The 18,673-nt window shown below is 38.6% G+C and overlaps 1 protein-coding gene across 2 annotated transcripts in view; it reads right to left on the reverse strand.

The window, feature by feature from the left end:
• The window catches only part of Fbxo33 (F-box protein 33), a 23,083-nt gene continuing 4,410 nt past the window's right edge, over positions 1–18,673 (reverse strand). Inside the window, exons 2-5 of one of the 2 annotated variants that reach the window (XM_090345015.1) lie at positions 5,592–5,702; positions 3,150–3,835; positions 1,878–2,029; positions 1–251 (exon numbers count right to left, since the gene is read on the reverse strand). In XM_090345015.1, the coding sequence (XP_090201141.1) occupies positions 126–251; positions 1,878–2,029; positions 3,150–3,835; positions 5,592–5,702 (1,075 nt within the window). In that variant the 3' untranslated portion in view covers positions 1–125. Of the gene's footprint in view, positions 2,030–3,149; positions 3,836–5,591; positions 5,703–18,673 lie in introns of both variants that reach the window. The other variant, XM_090345014.1, reaches the window with a different exon arrangement.

Raw genomic sequence — 18,673 nt, forward strand, 5'->3', positions numbered from 1 at the left:
ACTTTTTAATGCTTTATTCATTGATTAAAAGAATATACATTTAACATAAACCACACAACATCAGTCATCAAGTCAAACATTCAGCTGATTTCCTTACAGTTTCTGTCAGGAGTTATTTTATCTGATCACATGTACAAGATAAAATCTCCCCACAGCTGGCATCTGCACACACTGTGCCAGTGGATCCACACTACTGATGTACATATAAAACCCGCATGGTATGTGCTCACTGGAGACAAAACAGTGCACACCTGTCAAAAGGTCATTTAATAGAAGATGGTAAAACCATTTGTAAAACATAGAAACTTTTTCCATAAATAGAATCATATCTGGACATCTGTTGCATAAATTGTGTTTCCAAAGCTTACAATAGAGCAGCCAGGTCTCAGCACTGCTGGGCACCTGTGTTGGCTACTTACTTTATTATTGCAGACTGTCCTTTAACATTAAATGCACAACATTCGTACCACTTAAAACTGGGGTCAGGTGGAAGTCTCACAGAGACCACGTCTGTACCGCGGTTGCCCTGAACAGTTAAATTGGCTTTTAAAGCCTCTCAGATATAACAAGGTTTTAAAACATACTTCATGGAATGTTCTTCATGTATCATAGCAGCTCATACCTGTGATAGAACAAGCTTTCAGTTTTTCCTTCCTTTCCTTTACATTCACTATTCACAGTGAAACAGGTGCATGTTTTTTTTTCTTTTTTCTTGTTTTTAAATTTTTTTTCAGAGTTCTGAGGTTGCTGACTGAGCCACAGCACAGCTGTGTACCACAGGTCGAAATTCGACCTTAAATATTACAATCTAGCAGTATCTGGCTGGCCAGAGTGGGCCGGCCCCTGCCAGCATGTGGGCACTTCTTCATTTAAAGTCTATTCTTTGGCAGCTGACATGCGTGCTGACAGAGAAAAATCCAGTGACTTGTTGCTAGGGATTTCACGACTAATGTTTGTTTGCAAGCATGTATGTTTACAACTCCGTACTGTGATTTTTGTTGATGAGGTTTTATCTTGGAATATAGTTACGTCTTCCTCTACTATGTGAAATCTGGGTTAAAAAGCTAACTCGAATGTTTAATGTAATTGATAAAATAATGTCAGATAAGTTAAAAAAAAAAATCTAACAATTTGAATATTCATGTTTATGTAAATGCATTAAAAAGATTAAGCAATATTCTAACCTAGTACTATATGAAATTCAGAATGGTAATTGGTGATATCAGTTATTGTATGGATATTATATAGATCTTGGCTTTCTGTGAAAACAATTCATTTGGGACCATTATCTCCCTGTCTATTCCAAATTAAAATTAATGAAATGCTATTGGAATACATAGATATAGTGCATTGCATACAAATCCACCAGGCTATGGATATATAGATATATATACGTATAAAAATATTTTGGCTCCTGAGCTCTGAATTCTGACACATAAAGAATAAAAACATCCAAAAGGCAGAGTAACTCAGTGAAAAACAAAGTTAGCCAGCAACCTCAGACAATCTTCGGTTGTATCCTTAAGGGGGGTGGTAACAATTCCATTAACCGTGAAAGCCCTATACAGTGTCACTTTGAACTTCTTAACCAATACCCGACTATGTTCTTTGATCAAGAAATAGAATATATATAATTCTATAAAGCTAATACTGATTAAACACAGCACAAAGGGATTAAGTCACACTACTGAAAAAAAAAACATAATAGGACCCTACTTGCATATGTAACCACAGGAATTGTACATTAAAAAAAAAAGTTAAATGTCTTCGCTGAAGCTTTGCATCTCTCTGTAAAAATGACGGTTTGGTTCAGTGAAGACACTGAGTGATTCGATGTCCATGACAGCATGCCAAGGGTGACCGAGGCCCAAGGATACCTGCTCGATGAGGTTGTGCACTGGGTCTACATCCTGGTCAGCCAGTTCACCTTGGTCAAAATCAATACTTTCTTCAGTGACTTCAAGCACTCGGAGGTCAGAGCCACGAAGACGAGCGATGGCAATGAGGTTGTGTGCCCACACGGTGTAACCTGAAAACATAAGCCAAGACAACACCGTCATTTCCTTGCAGTGCCATTCTAGTTGGTCTCCTGGATAAGTTAGTCTTTTCCTCACTCCAAACTCAACTAATTTCAACTTTCTATCTCCCTGTTTTGGTCCTCTTACTTTTAAAAGTGCTGAAATTGGCAAAAGAGGCACCAGTGTGTAGCCTGGGGCGGGGAAGGGCTACAAGCTTGACACTGTCTTGAAGACAATGATGGTAGGCAGGGAACTACAAACCTATTCTGATAGTTCATTCATTTAAAATTTCATAGCTTTGGATGGTGATGTATTAATGGGACCACATTTTTATTTCACATGAATGTATTTATCAACAACATGTTGACATTTTTTCACTTGGGAAAAAAAGATGGTGTTTTACACCCCAAAGTTATGAGGTGATAGTCTAAGCTTTGAAGATAATGGTGAACTGCCCATAGTAAAGAGTCATGGGGAACATTCGACACCAACTCCAGAGTAATGAAGTTAGCGGGGAAGGAATAAAGTGGAATGGATACTTGGGGAGCTGTACCTGTACCTCATATCATAAGAGAGAAAAGCTTTAGAAAGGCTTGTTTTACATTAACTTACATAATTTGACATTTTCATTCTCCTTTACTTACTACTTTCAATACTGATCTATTCTTGCCGATACTTGGCCAAAGATAAGGGAATATATGAAAGGACACCCCCATTCCCACCCCCTACAAGTACAGGCTAAAAATGCCAAAACTAATATAAGAATTGTGGTTTAGAGCCAGCTGAGCAAAGAAATTCAAGGTATCCTTCTTTTCAAATATCCAGCAAAAAATTGGAAATGGACATATGGCTCGTGTGTAGGGTGGCAGCTGTGAGCAAAAAAGCCAAATGAGAGGGTGAGCCCCTGAATTCAAATCTCAATGCCAGTTCAAAATAAAAAGAAAACAAATGTTTTCTTTATTTCAAATGTCATTTTTGTTAAACATAACAAGTACAGGGAAAAAGTTACTGTGGAACCTGGAACAGGAGACTCAGAGTGGAGGATGACTTGGCTTTTGTAAGTGATGTAGTGACTAGCATAAAATATTTTAGGTGTAATGCCAATATTAAATAGTAAACAAAATCGCATACCATGAATTGCCAAAAGAGAGAGCTTTGTGCATTTCCATGCTAATAAAACCAAAGGATCTTCATTTCGGTTTTCACTAAGATCTGGAAAGCCAGATGTGTCAATCACATCATTCATTAGTATAAAATGAGTAAGGAATTTATCATATTGCCTGGATATAAGATCAACAATAGCCCCTGACACACAAGTGATGTAGCTGTCAAAATGAATCCTCTCTAGTGGTATACTGGGTTTCAGAATCTTCAACATATCATCACTCTTGATATCAAATGCCATCATATAGACCCGAAGGCTGGGGCTCTTCCGTGACAGGGCTTTCCAATGCTCATCGTTTGGCATGTTGTCCAGAGACTTGTTCACCACAGAAGCATTGTGGATCAGGAGAGACAGTCGCTGCAAAGGCACGTGATTGCTATTGGATAAGACTCTTGCCATCTCAGCTGTAAAATCACAGAAATCCAGGGCGAGTGAGCGCAGACTCACGAATCGCTCTAGTTCCACTGCAGTGATCAGAGTGCTGCTATCAGGAATGTTGTTGTCCAGTAGACTCAGGTGCTCCATGGTGTGGGCCACAGAGTTAGAGAGAGACGACAGGGATGTCGCTGTTACTATTTCCAGCATAAACCCACAGGACAGCCATTTCAGTTGCCTACTATTACTCAGTATTTCTTCAAATAGCTGCTGAATTCTACAAGGAAAACATGCCATAATGATTGCACGAAAAATATAGCTCAAATGTTTTTACATTGACTTTACAAACTGACAGTAAATGGCATTTCGTTCAACAAATTCTCTCATTTCTATTAAGCCCACAATAAATACCCTTAAATTCACATTAAAATATAATGAACAAGACAGATACAGCACATACTAAATATATAGAAGTGTTTCTTAACCAAAGAAGGAACTGTTACAGTAAACTGAGCTACAACTTGTTATTCCAAAGGCAGGTACAAAAAAATACATTTGGGGCTAGGAATGTGGGTTAGTGGTAGAGTGTTTGTGTAGCACACATGAAACCCTGGGTTTGATTCCTTACTCACACATAATAAACAGAAAAGGTCAGAAGTAGACTGTGGCTTAAGTGGTGGAGTGCTAGCCTTGAGCAAAAGAAGCTCAGGACAGTGTCCGAGGCCTGAGTTCAAGCAAGTTTTAAATAGCAGTAATCTATCAAGTCACTTGATTTGTCTTAAAAGATTTATCATGTGGGGCTGGGAGTTTGGCCTAGTGGTTAAAGTGCTTGCCTAGCATGCATGAAGACCCGGGTTCGATTCCTCGGTACCACATACATAGAAAAAAGCCAGAAGTGGTGCTGAGGCTCAAGTGGTAGAGCTCTAGCCTTGAGAAAGTCCAAGGACAGTGCTCAGGCCCTGAGCTCAAGCCCAGGACTGGCAAAAAAAAAAAAAAAAAAAATGATTTATCATGTGAAATGGTACATATAGAAAGGCCATTTTGTAAGTACTACATATTTTTAACCATGTGGTAAAAATAAGTTAAAAAATCAATGTATTTCAGAAATTAAAAAAAAATTATATTCTTGTGTACACATCTGCTGAGTGTTTCCCTTTGCTTAGTTCTGTGAAAATACGACTCTTTTGAAAAACAAATGGTGTATCTGGGATTGTAGCTTAGTGGTAGAGTGCTTGCCTAGCATATATAAAACCCTGGGTTCAATTCCTCAGTACCACATACATAGAAAAGGCTGTAAGTGGTACTGTGGCTCAAATGGTAGAGTGCTAGCCTCCGGAATAGAGCCCAGGCTTTGAGTTCAAACCCCAAGACTGGCAAAAACAAAAACTAAACAAAATAAAACCCAAAACCAAATGGTGGTCCAAAGGCCAGGTAAAAGTGGTGATAATCCTGAACCAAAAAGGAAACATAATATGCTTAAGTTTATAAAGTTTTAAAATTGAGATTTTTTTAAAAGGTCATGTCTTTAGGTCAAGTTGTTTGGCAGGGAACAAATGGATCAAGCATGTGTAGAGTAACACTAAATTCTCTGCATCCTGAGCATTGAACATTTATGATTTTCCTCAGAGATGGTCTTCTTGGAACCTAATACCAATAATCTACTGACTGATCATAGCATTGCATTGTAAAGACTTTTCCAGGATTTGGCTGGCCACTGGTGGCTTCTGCCTGTAATACTAGCTATCAAGAGGTGGAGACTTGGAAGGATGAGGTTTAAAGCCAGTCTACCCAGAAAAGTTGACAAAAAGCCAACTTGGGAGCATGGCTGAAGTGTCACTGGTGGGCAAGAAAGCAAGAATTTGATGCTCTGAGTTCAAATTCAAAATAGGGGGGAACAATTAAAAAGTAATTTTTTGGGACATACACATACTCTTTTTAGAAAACAAAGATTACCGCTCTTGATTGTATTATTTTTAAAAGAAAAAACAAGAATGATTATTAATATAATCCAGTTTTCACTAACTGTATCTTACTGTTTAATTTTTTTTCCATCGGGGTCCACCTTGCTGAGGTATGCATTTGACAAATTTCCTTGCTGTTGCAGTACGCTTATGTCTCCAAAAAGACTAAACTTCTGGAGGTTCCTAAAAACAAAAAAACAACAAAAAACAACAAAAAAACAACATTTAAAATGGCTTTTTAAATGATTAATACATAAAACACAAATATTGGCACAGTAAAAATATACAAAAGGGATATTCTAGAAAAGTTCCCACCTTATAACTCACTTAGAATTTAGGTAGGAATGTCCAGAGAGCTGCATACAACAAAGTCATATGAATAGAAGAGGTGTAAGCATTAAAGAAAGATGACTTTGCTGAAATGACTGGTTCAGAAATTACTGATTATATGGCAATGAAAAAAACCCTACTAATGTTAAGACTCAATTTTTCACCAGTAATAAGTATAACTTTCTTGTATAGCTTAGGGATTAGTAATAGACGAGATATAAGGAACTGTATCAGCTCTAAGTTCCACACAGATATTAAGTATGATATACAAGTTTCTCTAACATTTAACCAAGAGTGAGGCACAGGTTTGGAATTATCTTTTTTTTTTCCCCCTAGTCCTGGGGCTTGAACTCAGGGCTTGGGCACTGTTCTTGGGGGCATTTTCATAGCTAGTGCTCTACCACTTGAGTCACAGCACCACTTCTAGCTTTTTCTGTGTATGTGGTACCAAGGGCTTTGCATGCTAGGCCATACTCCCAGCTCTGGAGCTATCTTTTAAGTAATAAATTTTGACTAAAATCTAAAGAGAACCTCTTCCAATTTTATGATCCAATGTAAGCTAATAGTCAATAAGGGCAAAAATTTATGTAAAAAATCAGTTTTACATCATTTTAGGTATAAAACATGCTTTACAATACCAAAATATTGAGTAAAGTAGAAAAAACAAAGATAGTAACTACTGGATAGAAATAAAGTTCAGAGTCCATTTGTAATACAAAAATTATGGATAACTTAAATAGATGTTTAATCCACAAAAGTGATGAGAAATTTGAATAAATGAAAAATAGAACCCAGCTGGCCACAGAGACAACTGGCGAAAAAAAAAAAAGAAAAGAAATGGTATGTCAAAGGATGAACCAATGCAACTGTGATATTCACTAGACACTAAATTGAAAAGGAACTTTACAATTTGGGGGAGAGTACAGGGGACAGTGGGAGATTTGGAAGGGATAACACTGTTCAAAAAGAAATTAGTATCTTATATAACACTCCTCTGTACATCACCTTTTCAACAGAATTAAAAATAAATTATCAATTTGAAAGAGAAATACCATTTTTGATAATCCATGACAATAACCGTAATTTTACCGAAAAGTCTGGTAATTATTAAAAGTTAAGTCGAGTAATAATCAGTAGCACACATGATTATTTCAACCAAATATTCCCAGGGAATACTCCTACACATATGAAAATGTATCTTACGGGCAAGTCGGACTTAAACAGGACAAACAGCACATGGCAGGGAAACGAAGAGCACCTAAATGAGAAGGGCACTGAGTAATCTGAAAGGAATTCAGAGCTCAGAGAGAGAGAGAGAAAAAAAAAATAAAATGAAACAAGGATATAGATATAGCATTCCGTGTCAAAGAAAATACGTTGTTTTTTTGCCTCTGCATCAATGACATGCTCCAAAACAGTTTCAAGCAAAGTAAAACATTAAATTTATATCTGAAAGATATTGTAGCAGTAGAGCAGCCTGTAATGAGAACTGAATCAAAATGAAGAGAAAGTGTAGCCTACACTGAGTTGTTAGTGGTAGAGATGGAGAGAAATTTTAGCAACCTCCATGCATGAATATTTCATACACACATATATCCATATACTCACATTGTTTTATTTGGGGAGGGTGAGTATTGGAGCTTGAACTTATGACCACTTATCCTTTGCTCAGGATGGAAGCTCTACCACTTGCACTACATCTCTACTTCCAGTTTTTTGCTAATTGTAATAAGGCTCTTAGTTGAGCAAGGCAAGGAGTGACATTGTAAGAAAAAGATTCTCTCAGATTTGTCTGCCCCTGGCTAGAACGGATCTGCTGATCTTCAGGTCTGAGCCCTCCAAGTAGCTACAATAACAGGCATGAGACACCAGCACTTGTATCCCCCAATTAAGAAAATAAAATGGCCAGGAATGTACATTAGATTCTCTATCTAAGGTAAGAATGAGAGTAGCAAGAATAACTCTAGATGGTGAGATTGTGTATATGGTTGAGCTATTTAAGGGAACAGAGATTATTAGAAATAAGCAACTAGAGGGTTTCTGGAAGTGAGTATGTAGAAATGAAGTAAGGAGGTAGATTATGAGGTAGATTATGAACTCTGTTTTTAAATATGTGGAGCTTGAGGTACCCTGATCAAGTGTGCTACGTGATGAAGATTATACTTAAACCTGAGACCAAAACTCAAGCATGGTACCTAATGTTTTGCTCACTGTCTAACACTCTTCCAAAAGAGCCATGCCCCAAACTCCATATACTTCACTTCTACTCCTCTTTGCAGTGGTGAGGATCCAGCTCGGGACCTGCACAATAGTTACATGCTCACCTCTGAGCTGCATCTGCTGATCTTTACCTACTATTTTTCAATGCCAGTGTTATTAAAAGAATGCAACATAAGGTTATATATATATATGTATATATATATGGCAAAATGAGAACAGAATCAAAACCAGTGTATAGTTAAAAAATTAAAAAGAACATAGGGCTGGAAATGTGGTTTGGTGGTAGAGTGCTTACCTAGCATGCATGAAGCCCCCCCAGGTTTCTCAGTACCACATTAACAGTAAAAGCCAAAAGTGGTGGTATGGCTCAAGTGGAAGGGCTAGCCTGAGCAAAAAGAAGCTCAGGGGCAGTGCCCCGCCCTTCAGTTCAAGCTGGGACTGGCAAAAAGTAAAAAATAAATAAAAAAAAAGCTGATGTAAAACATATAAAGGATACAAATACAGGGATTTATGGGTTGTTAATCTGGAGCCTAACTTAGAAATGGTACATATGTACTTTCTGGGAGAAGAAGCACTAGTTTCACTGGCTTTTCAAAGATTAAACACAAGCTATCAGCAATACTGACACAGGCTTGCTGTCCTGCAGGAATATTAAAAAAAATGTAAGAACAATAAAACAAACCAATGGGAAAAGGATGAAGCTTAGTATAGTGTTGAGTACAAGTGACAAAGTGTTGATTTGTTCAGCATGCAGGAGGCCCAGCAGCTGATCCTCAGAAACACAAAAAATAAAAGCAATACAAAAGCAAAGCAAAAGTCTTCAACTCTATAGATCTATACATACGTCCTGGCTGCAGGACTACATTATAATATTTATTACAATTTCTAATATATACCCTTATCCACAGAACTGTTCTATTTTGGTTTCATCTTGCTGCTTACTGGGCACCTTTCCTTCTCGTTTGGCAATATTTTCTTCGTGTTTGGTAAGAAGCAGCTGACTTCCCCTCAGCTGCCATTATGTGACCCAAGACAATGTGGAGCCTGTGGTTAACATTAACCCTAAGATTTCTCTGAACTATTCCAGAGCTTGGGGCCTCTGCTACCCATTTTGAAGCCCAGGGCTACATTCCTGTTTCTTATGTAGCTTTGTTATGAAACAGTACTTGACAACTCCTCAAACATATTTTTTCCCACAAGATGACTGCTTTCTTAGATAGTTCAGTGCTTACAATGGTAATTGGGCATGTAAATAACATTAATAATACTAGTTTTATGTGTTTCCTATTTTTGAACAGCTTGAGTTAAGCAACTTTTGGATAGGAATGTATTTGTCAATGTAAATAAGTACAATTAAAGTTGAAGGTTAAGTTGGGAAATGAATGGAAAGTTTACAGAATTAATACACTTTATTAAGGCGGTAATATTTTAAGCAAATGTAAAAAGGGTCAAAAAATTAAAACTGGAAAATAAATAGCATCTGAGTTCCTGCCCAACATATCTCCTTCTAGACTCTAAGTTACTAAAAAAAACCCCACAAACTTTTTCTAGAGATTTTTAAAATATGAAAAAGTCTAAAATTTACATACTATAGGTCCAAACACATCTCCATGTTTTCATCCAGTAAAGAGTATACATCTTATCTATTCCTAATCATTGTCTAAGGGTTGGGGTTGCTAACAGACAAGACCAACATATATTCTCCTAGTTCCAAAAAGTTTATGAAGGTTATTGATAAAAACTAGCACTTTCGGGCTGGGAGTTTGGCCTAGTGGTTAAAGTGCTTGCCTAGCATGCATGAAGACCTGGGTTCGATTCCTCGGTACCACATACATAGCAAAAAGCTGGAAGTGGTGCTGAGGCTCAAGTGGTAGAGCTCTAGCCTTGAGAAAACCCAAGGACAGTGCTCAGGCCCTGAGCTCAAGCCCAGGACTGGCAAAAAAAAAAAAAAAAAAAAAAAGAAAAAAAACAAAAAACCTAGCACTTTAAGGAAGTGGCACTGTGGCTCAAGTGGTAGAGTGCTTTCCGTGAAGAGCTCAGGGACAGCACCCAAGCCCAAAGTTCAAGCCCCACGACTGACAAAACAAACAAACAAACAAAAACAAAAGCAACAACAAAATACTACCACTTGGAGTCTTTAACTCCCATGTCCTGCATGAGGAGCAGGACTTTTATTTCTTCTCGATTTCTACTTTAATTTGTTATACTAAAATAAATCTTTACTAAGATGTTCTTATGAGGGTTCTTATAAGATCCTCCTTTTTATTGAGAGTGAGACACCCTGAATTTGTTTTCAAGTGTGGATCTCAAGGAACTATGACTTTTGTAAGGACACATGTCAGGGAATCATTTCAAGACAAGTCCTGCGTTCAAACATTTCACTTGTGGAGAGCAGAAGTGCCTGCATTTTTAGATCTCCAAGTTCTCAAGTCCATTTCTCCTGCTGGGTAAATGCAGGGTACCCTAAGAATCAGTGTGAGGACAGGATATTGGTTGTGACTTGGATGTAGAATCATGGACAGAAGTCTACCTGATGGGAAGTGTGGGGTGTGTTGTAGAAGAAAGTGGAGGAACACGTATTGCTGGGAACTGCGGCTCCACCCTTCTGAAGAGGTGGGATATCACAGCAGCGCAATGCTAGAGAAAGGCTGAAACACTCAGAGCCTAGGCTTTGTCCCACTAGAAGAAATCATTTTGGCTTGACTGATTTTTGTACTTTCAGAGTTCCTAGAGACACTTGTCCATGTCCAGGCCTGCACTAGTAGTGTACCTCTGGTGTAAGAAGGCATTCAACCAGACTTGCCCTCAGGCTTGGTGGGAGACAGTTGGAGACAGCAGCTTGAGGATGTTCCTGATCCTGATGCATCACTGCTCATAGAGAACAGTCATAGGAGTGAAGCCTGGCAATGGTCACAGTACTGGGAGAAACCTTGGCAGAAAATGCAGGGCAGGGCTCAGCCCGCAAGCAGTTCTTGCTTGTCTAACCTGTTTGGTCTTTTGAGAGAAAATCACTCAAGTCACCCCTGCCCTACACACCAGGAAGACTCAAAACGGAAAAGCCTAGAAAAATCTCCATCCTTTATCTCTTCAGTCGGGTTTTATTTTTAAATTCTTGCTCTGGAGATTTTATTGTATTTTCCCTCACTGTTCCTGTGTGTGTGTGTGTGTGTGTGTGTGTGTGTGTGTGTGTGAAAGAAAGATAGAGATTATTAGTTATTACTTTTTTGTGGGGGTCATGGGTCTTTAACTCTGGGCCTAGGCATTGTCCCTGAACTCTTCGGCTCAAGGTTACTGCCCTACCTCTGAACCTGGACGTTGTCTCTGAGTTCTTCAGTTCAAAGCTATCACCCTACACCTTGAGCCACAGCTCCACTTCCTGTTTTCTAGTGATTAATTGGGACAAGAATCTCATGGTTCTTTGGTTCTTTAGTACCAGGCTGGCTTTGAACCATGATCTTCAGATCTCAGCCTTCTGAGTAGCTAGGATTACAGATATGAGCCACTATACCCGACTTATCATGTTTATTTTCTTTTTTTATTTTTGCCAGTCCTGGGCTTGAGCTCAGGGCCTGAGCACTGTCCTTGGACTTTCTCAAAGCTAGAGCTCTACCACTAGAGCCTCAGCACCACTTCCAACTTTTTTTTATGTAAGTGGTACCAAGGAGTTAAACCCAGGTCTTCGCGCATGCTAGGCAAGCACTCTACCACTAGGCCAAACTCCCAGCCCCAAATCATGTTTCTTAATCTTACTAAGGGTATAGGCGATTTTTTTTTTTTTTAACTGAGGGTCTCATGCTTGCTAGGAAGGCATTCTAAGCCACACCTCCACCTTTTTGTGCTGCTTAGTTTTGAGATGGGCTTCCTACCTGGGCATATACATCTGGACTGCAACCCTTCTGTTACAGACTTCCTGTGGCAGTGGGAAATAACAGGAGAACACCACCATGTCTAATTTCTTTCCACTGAGATGGAGTCTCCCATTGACTTCTGGTACCCAGATTCTTCCAACATCAATCTTCCATGCACTCTGGGAAGACAAGTACGTGCTAATGTGCCCAGGTGTGAGTTGAGAAGGGGGCCTCTAAAGCTTTCCTGCTCAAGCTGGCTTTATACCATAATCCTCCCAATTTCAACTTTCCAATAGTTAAGATTACAGGCGTCAGTCATTGGCGCCTGTGTTAACTATTACTTCTTATACTACCGTACCATATACTTTTCCTTTTTTATATCTTGTTTTTTTTTTGTCCTATCCCTTGTTTCAATATGTACTTGTATCTTTCCAAATTTTTAAAGACCTAAAGATATGCTATCATGCTTCTTTCTTTCTTTTTTTTTTTCTTTCTTTCTTTTCTTCCTTCCTTCCTTCTTTTTTTCTTTCGTCAATTGTGTGGCTTGAACTCTACGCCTGGGCACTGTCCTTGAGCTCTTCAGCTCCAGGCTACCACCCTACCTCGTGAGCCTCAGCGCCACTCCTGGTTTTCTAGTGGTTAATTGGAGATAAAGAGTCTCACAGCCTTTAGTGCTCAGGCTGGTTTTGAACTCAAATTCTCAGCCTCCTGAGTAGCTAGGATTATAGTGGTGAGCCACCAAACCCGGCTTATATGTTTCTTAATCTTACTAAGGGTATAGGTGATGTTTCTAATTGCTTTTAGCTACATTTAAATATCTGGTTTTATTTCTGAATTGTTAATATGTAGGTCTTCTCTCTCTCCTCTGTGTAGCAGAGAACGAGGATTCACAGAAAGCTGTAAACTAATATGTCCCCACACAAAAGATACCCATTCCAACTGATGCACAATCATTAAAAATAACAAAAATGGAAATCTTTAAAGTGAAAAGATAAATCACATAAAAAGTTTAGAGGAAAGCATCATCAATAAATAGCTCCAACAAAAGAAAGGATACCAAGGAACAAAGACAAGGTTATTAGCTTTATTAGGACCCATTAATTAAAGTTATTTCTCAGAATATACAAATTTCATCTATAAATTACATCACTTCCAAGTCTCAAAGTTACCTATGAAAGGCCTATTTAAATCTGCATTTAAAATTGCTATTTACTATGTTACTGAAATAAGTTTAAAAATAATACGTCAAGAAAACTGAGTCTTACAGAGAAAGGATAAGAAGCATCTGCCTTTTCCCTTTCTTCTACTAGTCAAATCCAAGCAAAGTAGTCTTGGCTCTACTATTCCAAACTTGCCACTTCTTTCCATCTCTACTGTCTCCACCCAGGCCAAGCTACTAACATCTCTAGCCTTGATGACTGCAAAGGCGACCCAAATCATTCTCACTTCCTCCCTGTAGCTTGCATTCATTATACAGCTATCAGACAGATTATTTTAAAATGGAATTTTGTTCACATTACTGATTTTTTTTTTTTTTTTTTTGCCAGTCCTGGGCTTGAGCTCAGGGTCTGAGCACTGTCCTTGGACTTTCTCAAGGCTAGAGCTCTACCACTTGAGCCTCAACACCACTTCCGGCTTTTTTCTATGTATGTGGTGCCGAGGAATCGAACCTTGGTCTTCATGCATGCTAGGCAAGCACTTTAGCCACTAGGCCAAACTCCCGGCCCCAACACATTACTGATTCTTTTGTTAGTCATGGGGCTTGAGCTCTAGCCCCCTCTACCACTTTGTGCCACACATTACTTCTGGTTTCCTGCTGTGACTGGAGATAAAAGTCTCATGAACTTTCCTTCCTAAAGTGGCTTTGAACCTCGCTCTCAGATCTTAGACTCCTGAGTAGACAGAATTACAGGTGTAAGTCACTAGTGGCTGGCTCACATTACTCTTGTCTTTACCAAATTTATGCTTAGGATATTATCCAAACCTCAGTCCATAAGCTTACACAGCTATTCCTTTTTCTCTCTATACCTCAGGGCTCATTATGACACATTCACTCATTTGCCATAGTCCTATCATTCTTTTCTACCATTACTATAGTTCGAACACTTGTCTGGCTTAAGCCTTTGGGAAGTACAGACTATGTTTGGAAGATTATTTAGATTTTTAAATGGGCAACTCTTGTCATTCCTACTATAGTTCAAATGTCTTTCTCAAAAGTTTTCATGGACCACACTATTATATAGCCCTCGCTAGCACTCTATTACCGGAGCCACAGTGCCACATCCATACTCACCTTTTTCTAATCTGTTTGTTCCTCCCCTAAAGAATGTAGACTCCATGGCAAGGAGTTTGGCCTAGTAATAGAGTGCTTCCCTAGCATGCACGAGTGCCAGGTTTGATTCCTTGGTTAAGACATACATAGAAAAGCCAGAAGTGGTGCTGTACCTCAAGTGCTAGAGCGCTAGCCTTGAGGAAAAAAGCCCAAGGACAGTGCTCAGGCCCTGAGTTCAAGCCCCAGGACTAGCAAAAAACAAACAAAACCAAAACTACCATGTAGACTCCATGAAAATGGAAGGATCTCTCTCTTTACTGTTTTACATATATACTAAACTCTCAGTATTTGGAGGGCTCCCTCTACTGATTTTCTGTAATTTTCATCTTAGGTCTTATATAAATTGACCACATTGGGTTAGGAATCAGGTTGGGTTAGTTGCCTTAGGAATAATACTACACTGAAATGGAAAAAAATAGGATAACTTATTACTTCATTCAAAAGCTGCTCATGGGGGCCGGGAGTTTGGCCTAGTGGTAGAGTGCTTGCCTAGCATGCACGAAGACCTGGGTTCGATTTCTCGGTACCACATACATAGCAAAAAGCCAGAAGTGGTGCTGTGGCTCAAGTGGTAGAGCACTAGCCTTGAGAAACTCCAGGGACAGTGCTCAGGCCCTGAGCCCAGGCCCAGGACTAACAAAAAAAAAAAAAAAGCTGCTCATGGCTTATATTTGAAAAATGAAGTATTTTACTTGTACTTTTACCTTCTTTTTGTATCCTATCCTCCATCCTTCAGCTTGTCAATAATCCTAAGGAAAAGCTGGGTACTAGTGGCTCACGTCTATAATCCTAGCTAGTAAGGAGGTTCATATCTGTGGACTGTGGTTTAAAGCTAGCCCAGATAGAAAAGTCCACAGGACTCTTATTTCCAATGAACTATCAAAAAAGCAGGAAGCAGAGCTGTGGTTCAGGTGATAGAGCACTAGCTTGAGCATAAAAGCACAGGGACAATGCCCAGGCCCTAGTTCAAGCCCCAGGACAAACACTACTTGCATGGATGCACGCACATGTATGTACATGTGTACACACACACACACACACACACACACACACACACACACACACACACACAATGCTTATTCAGACTAGAGAAAACCCTAATCTCTCTCATAGCAGCCCTCCCAGAAATGACCTTCTCTTTTAGCTTCTCTTCTCAGTGACTCTGAGGCTATCCCTAGTGTGAAGGTTATAGAAAGGAATTAGTCTGTTGGAATTCAGTCTCACCTGTCTTCTCTATAAAGCAACTGCTACTTGGGAAACAGGCTGGTTAAGTCCCAAAAAACTTTATATTGTAAATGGCTTTTTAAAAACCAAATATTAACAATGAACTAAGATTCCAGAATGGAAATGCTGTTCCATGTAGTATTTATTAGCTTTGATGGGAAAAGATATTTTGAGAAAAATAAAGAAGGCTGACAACACATCTTCAAAGCATTTGCTACCATCTCTGATAGTAATCTGATGTGCCTGAAGAACTATTATTATTGCCTTAGAAGCACTGTTACCTTTAAACTAAGAGAAAAATATTCTCATGCAATAGATACTTGATTCTTTAAATACTAATTTAACAGTAGAAAGAAATAAAGAGCTCTTAGCTGGGTGCTGGCGGCTAACACTTGTATCTTAGCTACCTAGGAGCCTGAAATATGGAAAATAGTGTTTTTTGCTGGCCACTAGGTAGAAAAGTATATGAGACTCCATCTCTGAAATGATCAGCAAAATGCCAGACTGGAGTTGTGACTCAAGTGGTAGATCATCAACTGTGAGCAAACAAGCTGTGAGTACAAGGTTTTGAGATCAAGCAAGAAACAACAACAACAAAAGGAATGTTGCCCTTGTGAGCCACACAAAATACCAACATTTTGGGTTGCACATAACTAAAGAAATGTGTATTTTTTTATTTTTATTTTATTTTTTTTACTTTTTGAAATACTATAGTAACCATACATGTAATAGCCAATGCCTTATGTGGGCACAGAGGCAAAAAAAAAAAAAGGAAAAATACTACACTGGAACTACTCAATTAAAAAAAAAAATCACTGAGAAAGTAACTCTGAGGCTGGGTTCCAGCTGTTTATGCCTATATTTCTGGCTACTTAGGAGGTCGAGAATAGGAGGATCATGGTTTGAGGCCAGGCTTGATAGAACAGTTTCGAAATCCTCTTCTCATTACAGAGCTGGATGTACCTGTGAGTGCCTATTACCTTAACTATACCAGAAACCTAATAGGTAGATGGCACCCAGATGTATGCCTGGGCAGGGATTGACCTTACTTAAGAAATAATCAGCAAAAATCAGAGCTGAAGGCATGGCTCAGTGCCAAAGGTGTCTGTGTGAGGATCTATGATCAAACCCAAGCACCACTGGGGGGAAAAAAAAACAAATGAAAAGCAATATTGAGCTTTCATATTTATTGTATACAAGTTTTACAGTACTTTGTGACTTACATCCTACAGCAAAATTTTAGACTTTCCTCTTCTATTTTTGGTAAACAGCTGTATGGTAAAGTAAAGATAGCATTTTCCTCTGGATTTTACCTTGAAGTGGGGTTCTTAATACTTATTTAAAAAATATCAAGTTTGGCACTACTTTTAGCTCATTATACGATGTATTTTGGGGGCTGGGAATGTAGTATAGTGGTAGAGTGCTTGCCTATCATGCAGAAAGCCCTGATTTCTTAGACCACATATACAGGAAAAGCTAGAAGTGGCACTAAGTGGTAGAGTGCTAGCCTTGAGCAAAATAAGCTCAAGGGCAGTGCCCAGGCCCTGAGTTCAAGCCCTAGGACTGGCAAAAAAGAGAAAAAAGCAGAAAGGTGTAATTTTGAAAAGGTCTTACTAGTTGTGTCTTGGTGAAGCGATATTGAAGAAACAATGCAAAGGCAAATCTTAACTGTGAATGCAAATTCACAAGACCAGTCTAAGAATCATGACTAAACCCTCTAATATAATTTGGATCTACTGTATGCTTCAACAGCAAATGTGTTGAGGGTTTGGTCTCAGTCTGAGCACTACTGGAAGGTGGTAAAAAAGAGGTGTAGCCTAGGGGGAAACAAGGTCATTGGGAGATTGTAGGTTTCTGCTTTCATCTTCTTTATCTTTCTGGGTATGAAGTGAGCAGTTTTTTGTTCCAGCATAGGCTCCCTGCAAAGGCCCACAAGCATGGACTAAAACCTCAGAAATTGTGGGCCAAAACAAACGTTTTTCTATGTTGATTTATCTCACAGATTTGTTATAGCAAAATATGCTCTCTACTATAGGGGGCACAAAAGTAGAAACAATTACAAAATGATTAATCTATATACTTACAAGGTCATCTATAATCCAGAATTTAAAAAAGGAAAATCAATCTGATCTAAAATTTCTCTGTCCTGGTATAAAGTGAATACTTTTTAAAAAGTACTATTCCACTTTAGTATTTCATTCAAGAAAAGCTTATGAAAGATATATATGCAGTCCAGAAAAACTGTCCACAATTAGACAACAGTGCATCTATGGCTACTGTTAAACTGTTAAGTAACGTATTTGCCTCGCATATGTGAGACACATGGTTCAATCAGTGGGTGTGAGTGCACACACATGTATGCACACTGGTACATATACACACAAATTGAGTATTTTTACTGACTCCATTATATATCACTGTAAATCTTATGGGCCACAAGCTCCTTAACTTTTCACTAGTCAACATTCAACTTGACAGATTAAAATCCATACATTTCATGCATAAATTTGTTTTTTTTTATTTTTTTTCATAAATTTGTTTTGAATATAGATTTCTTTCATTCTTCCCAAAGCCTCATGCATGCTAAGCTATCACTGAGCTAAACCCCCAGTGATCCATCTCTTATAGAAAAAAATGCAAAAGAAATATAACCTACTTAACACATTAATATACTTTTTTTTTTTTTTTTTTGCCAGTCCTGGGGCCTGGACTTTCTCAAGGCTAGCACTCTACCACTTGAACCACAGCATCACTTCTGGCTTTTTCTATGTATGTGGTACCAAGGAATCGAACCTGGGTCTTTGTGCATTCTATGCAAGCACTCTACCACTAGGAGAAACTCCCAGCGCCAAATAATACCCTTTTTGTGTACTTACTGTATTTCTGTTCTACTTATCAAGATAGGTATTGTAGCCTCCTGCAGAAATAATTTTATTCAACTCTGTTCTAATGCATAATTGGTATGGTAGCCATCATTACTGTGACAGTATATGCCCCTGAATCAAACCAACAAAATGTCAGTTATTCCCTCAGAAGATCAATATCCTTGAAAATCAACACAATTCATGGTTATGGTTTTGGGTAATTTCCTGAGAGATATCAAAATAAATGGAATAAAATAACAGCCTAGACTTTATGACTTATATTCAGCACAAACTCTAGAAGCAGAATGTTTATGATCTTATATGATTCATACTCCC

Source organism: Megascapheus bottae, chromosome 14 (genome assembly GCF_031878675.1).
Source record: "Megascapheus bottae isolate mThoBot1 chromosome 14, mThoBot2.hap1, whole genome shotgun sequence".
Taxonomy (NCBI): Eukaryota; Metazoa; Chordata; class Mammalia; order Rodentia; family Geomyidae; genus Megascapheus; species Megascapheus bottae.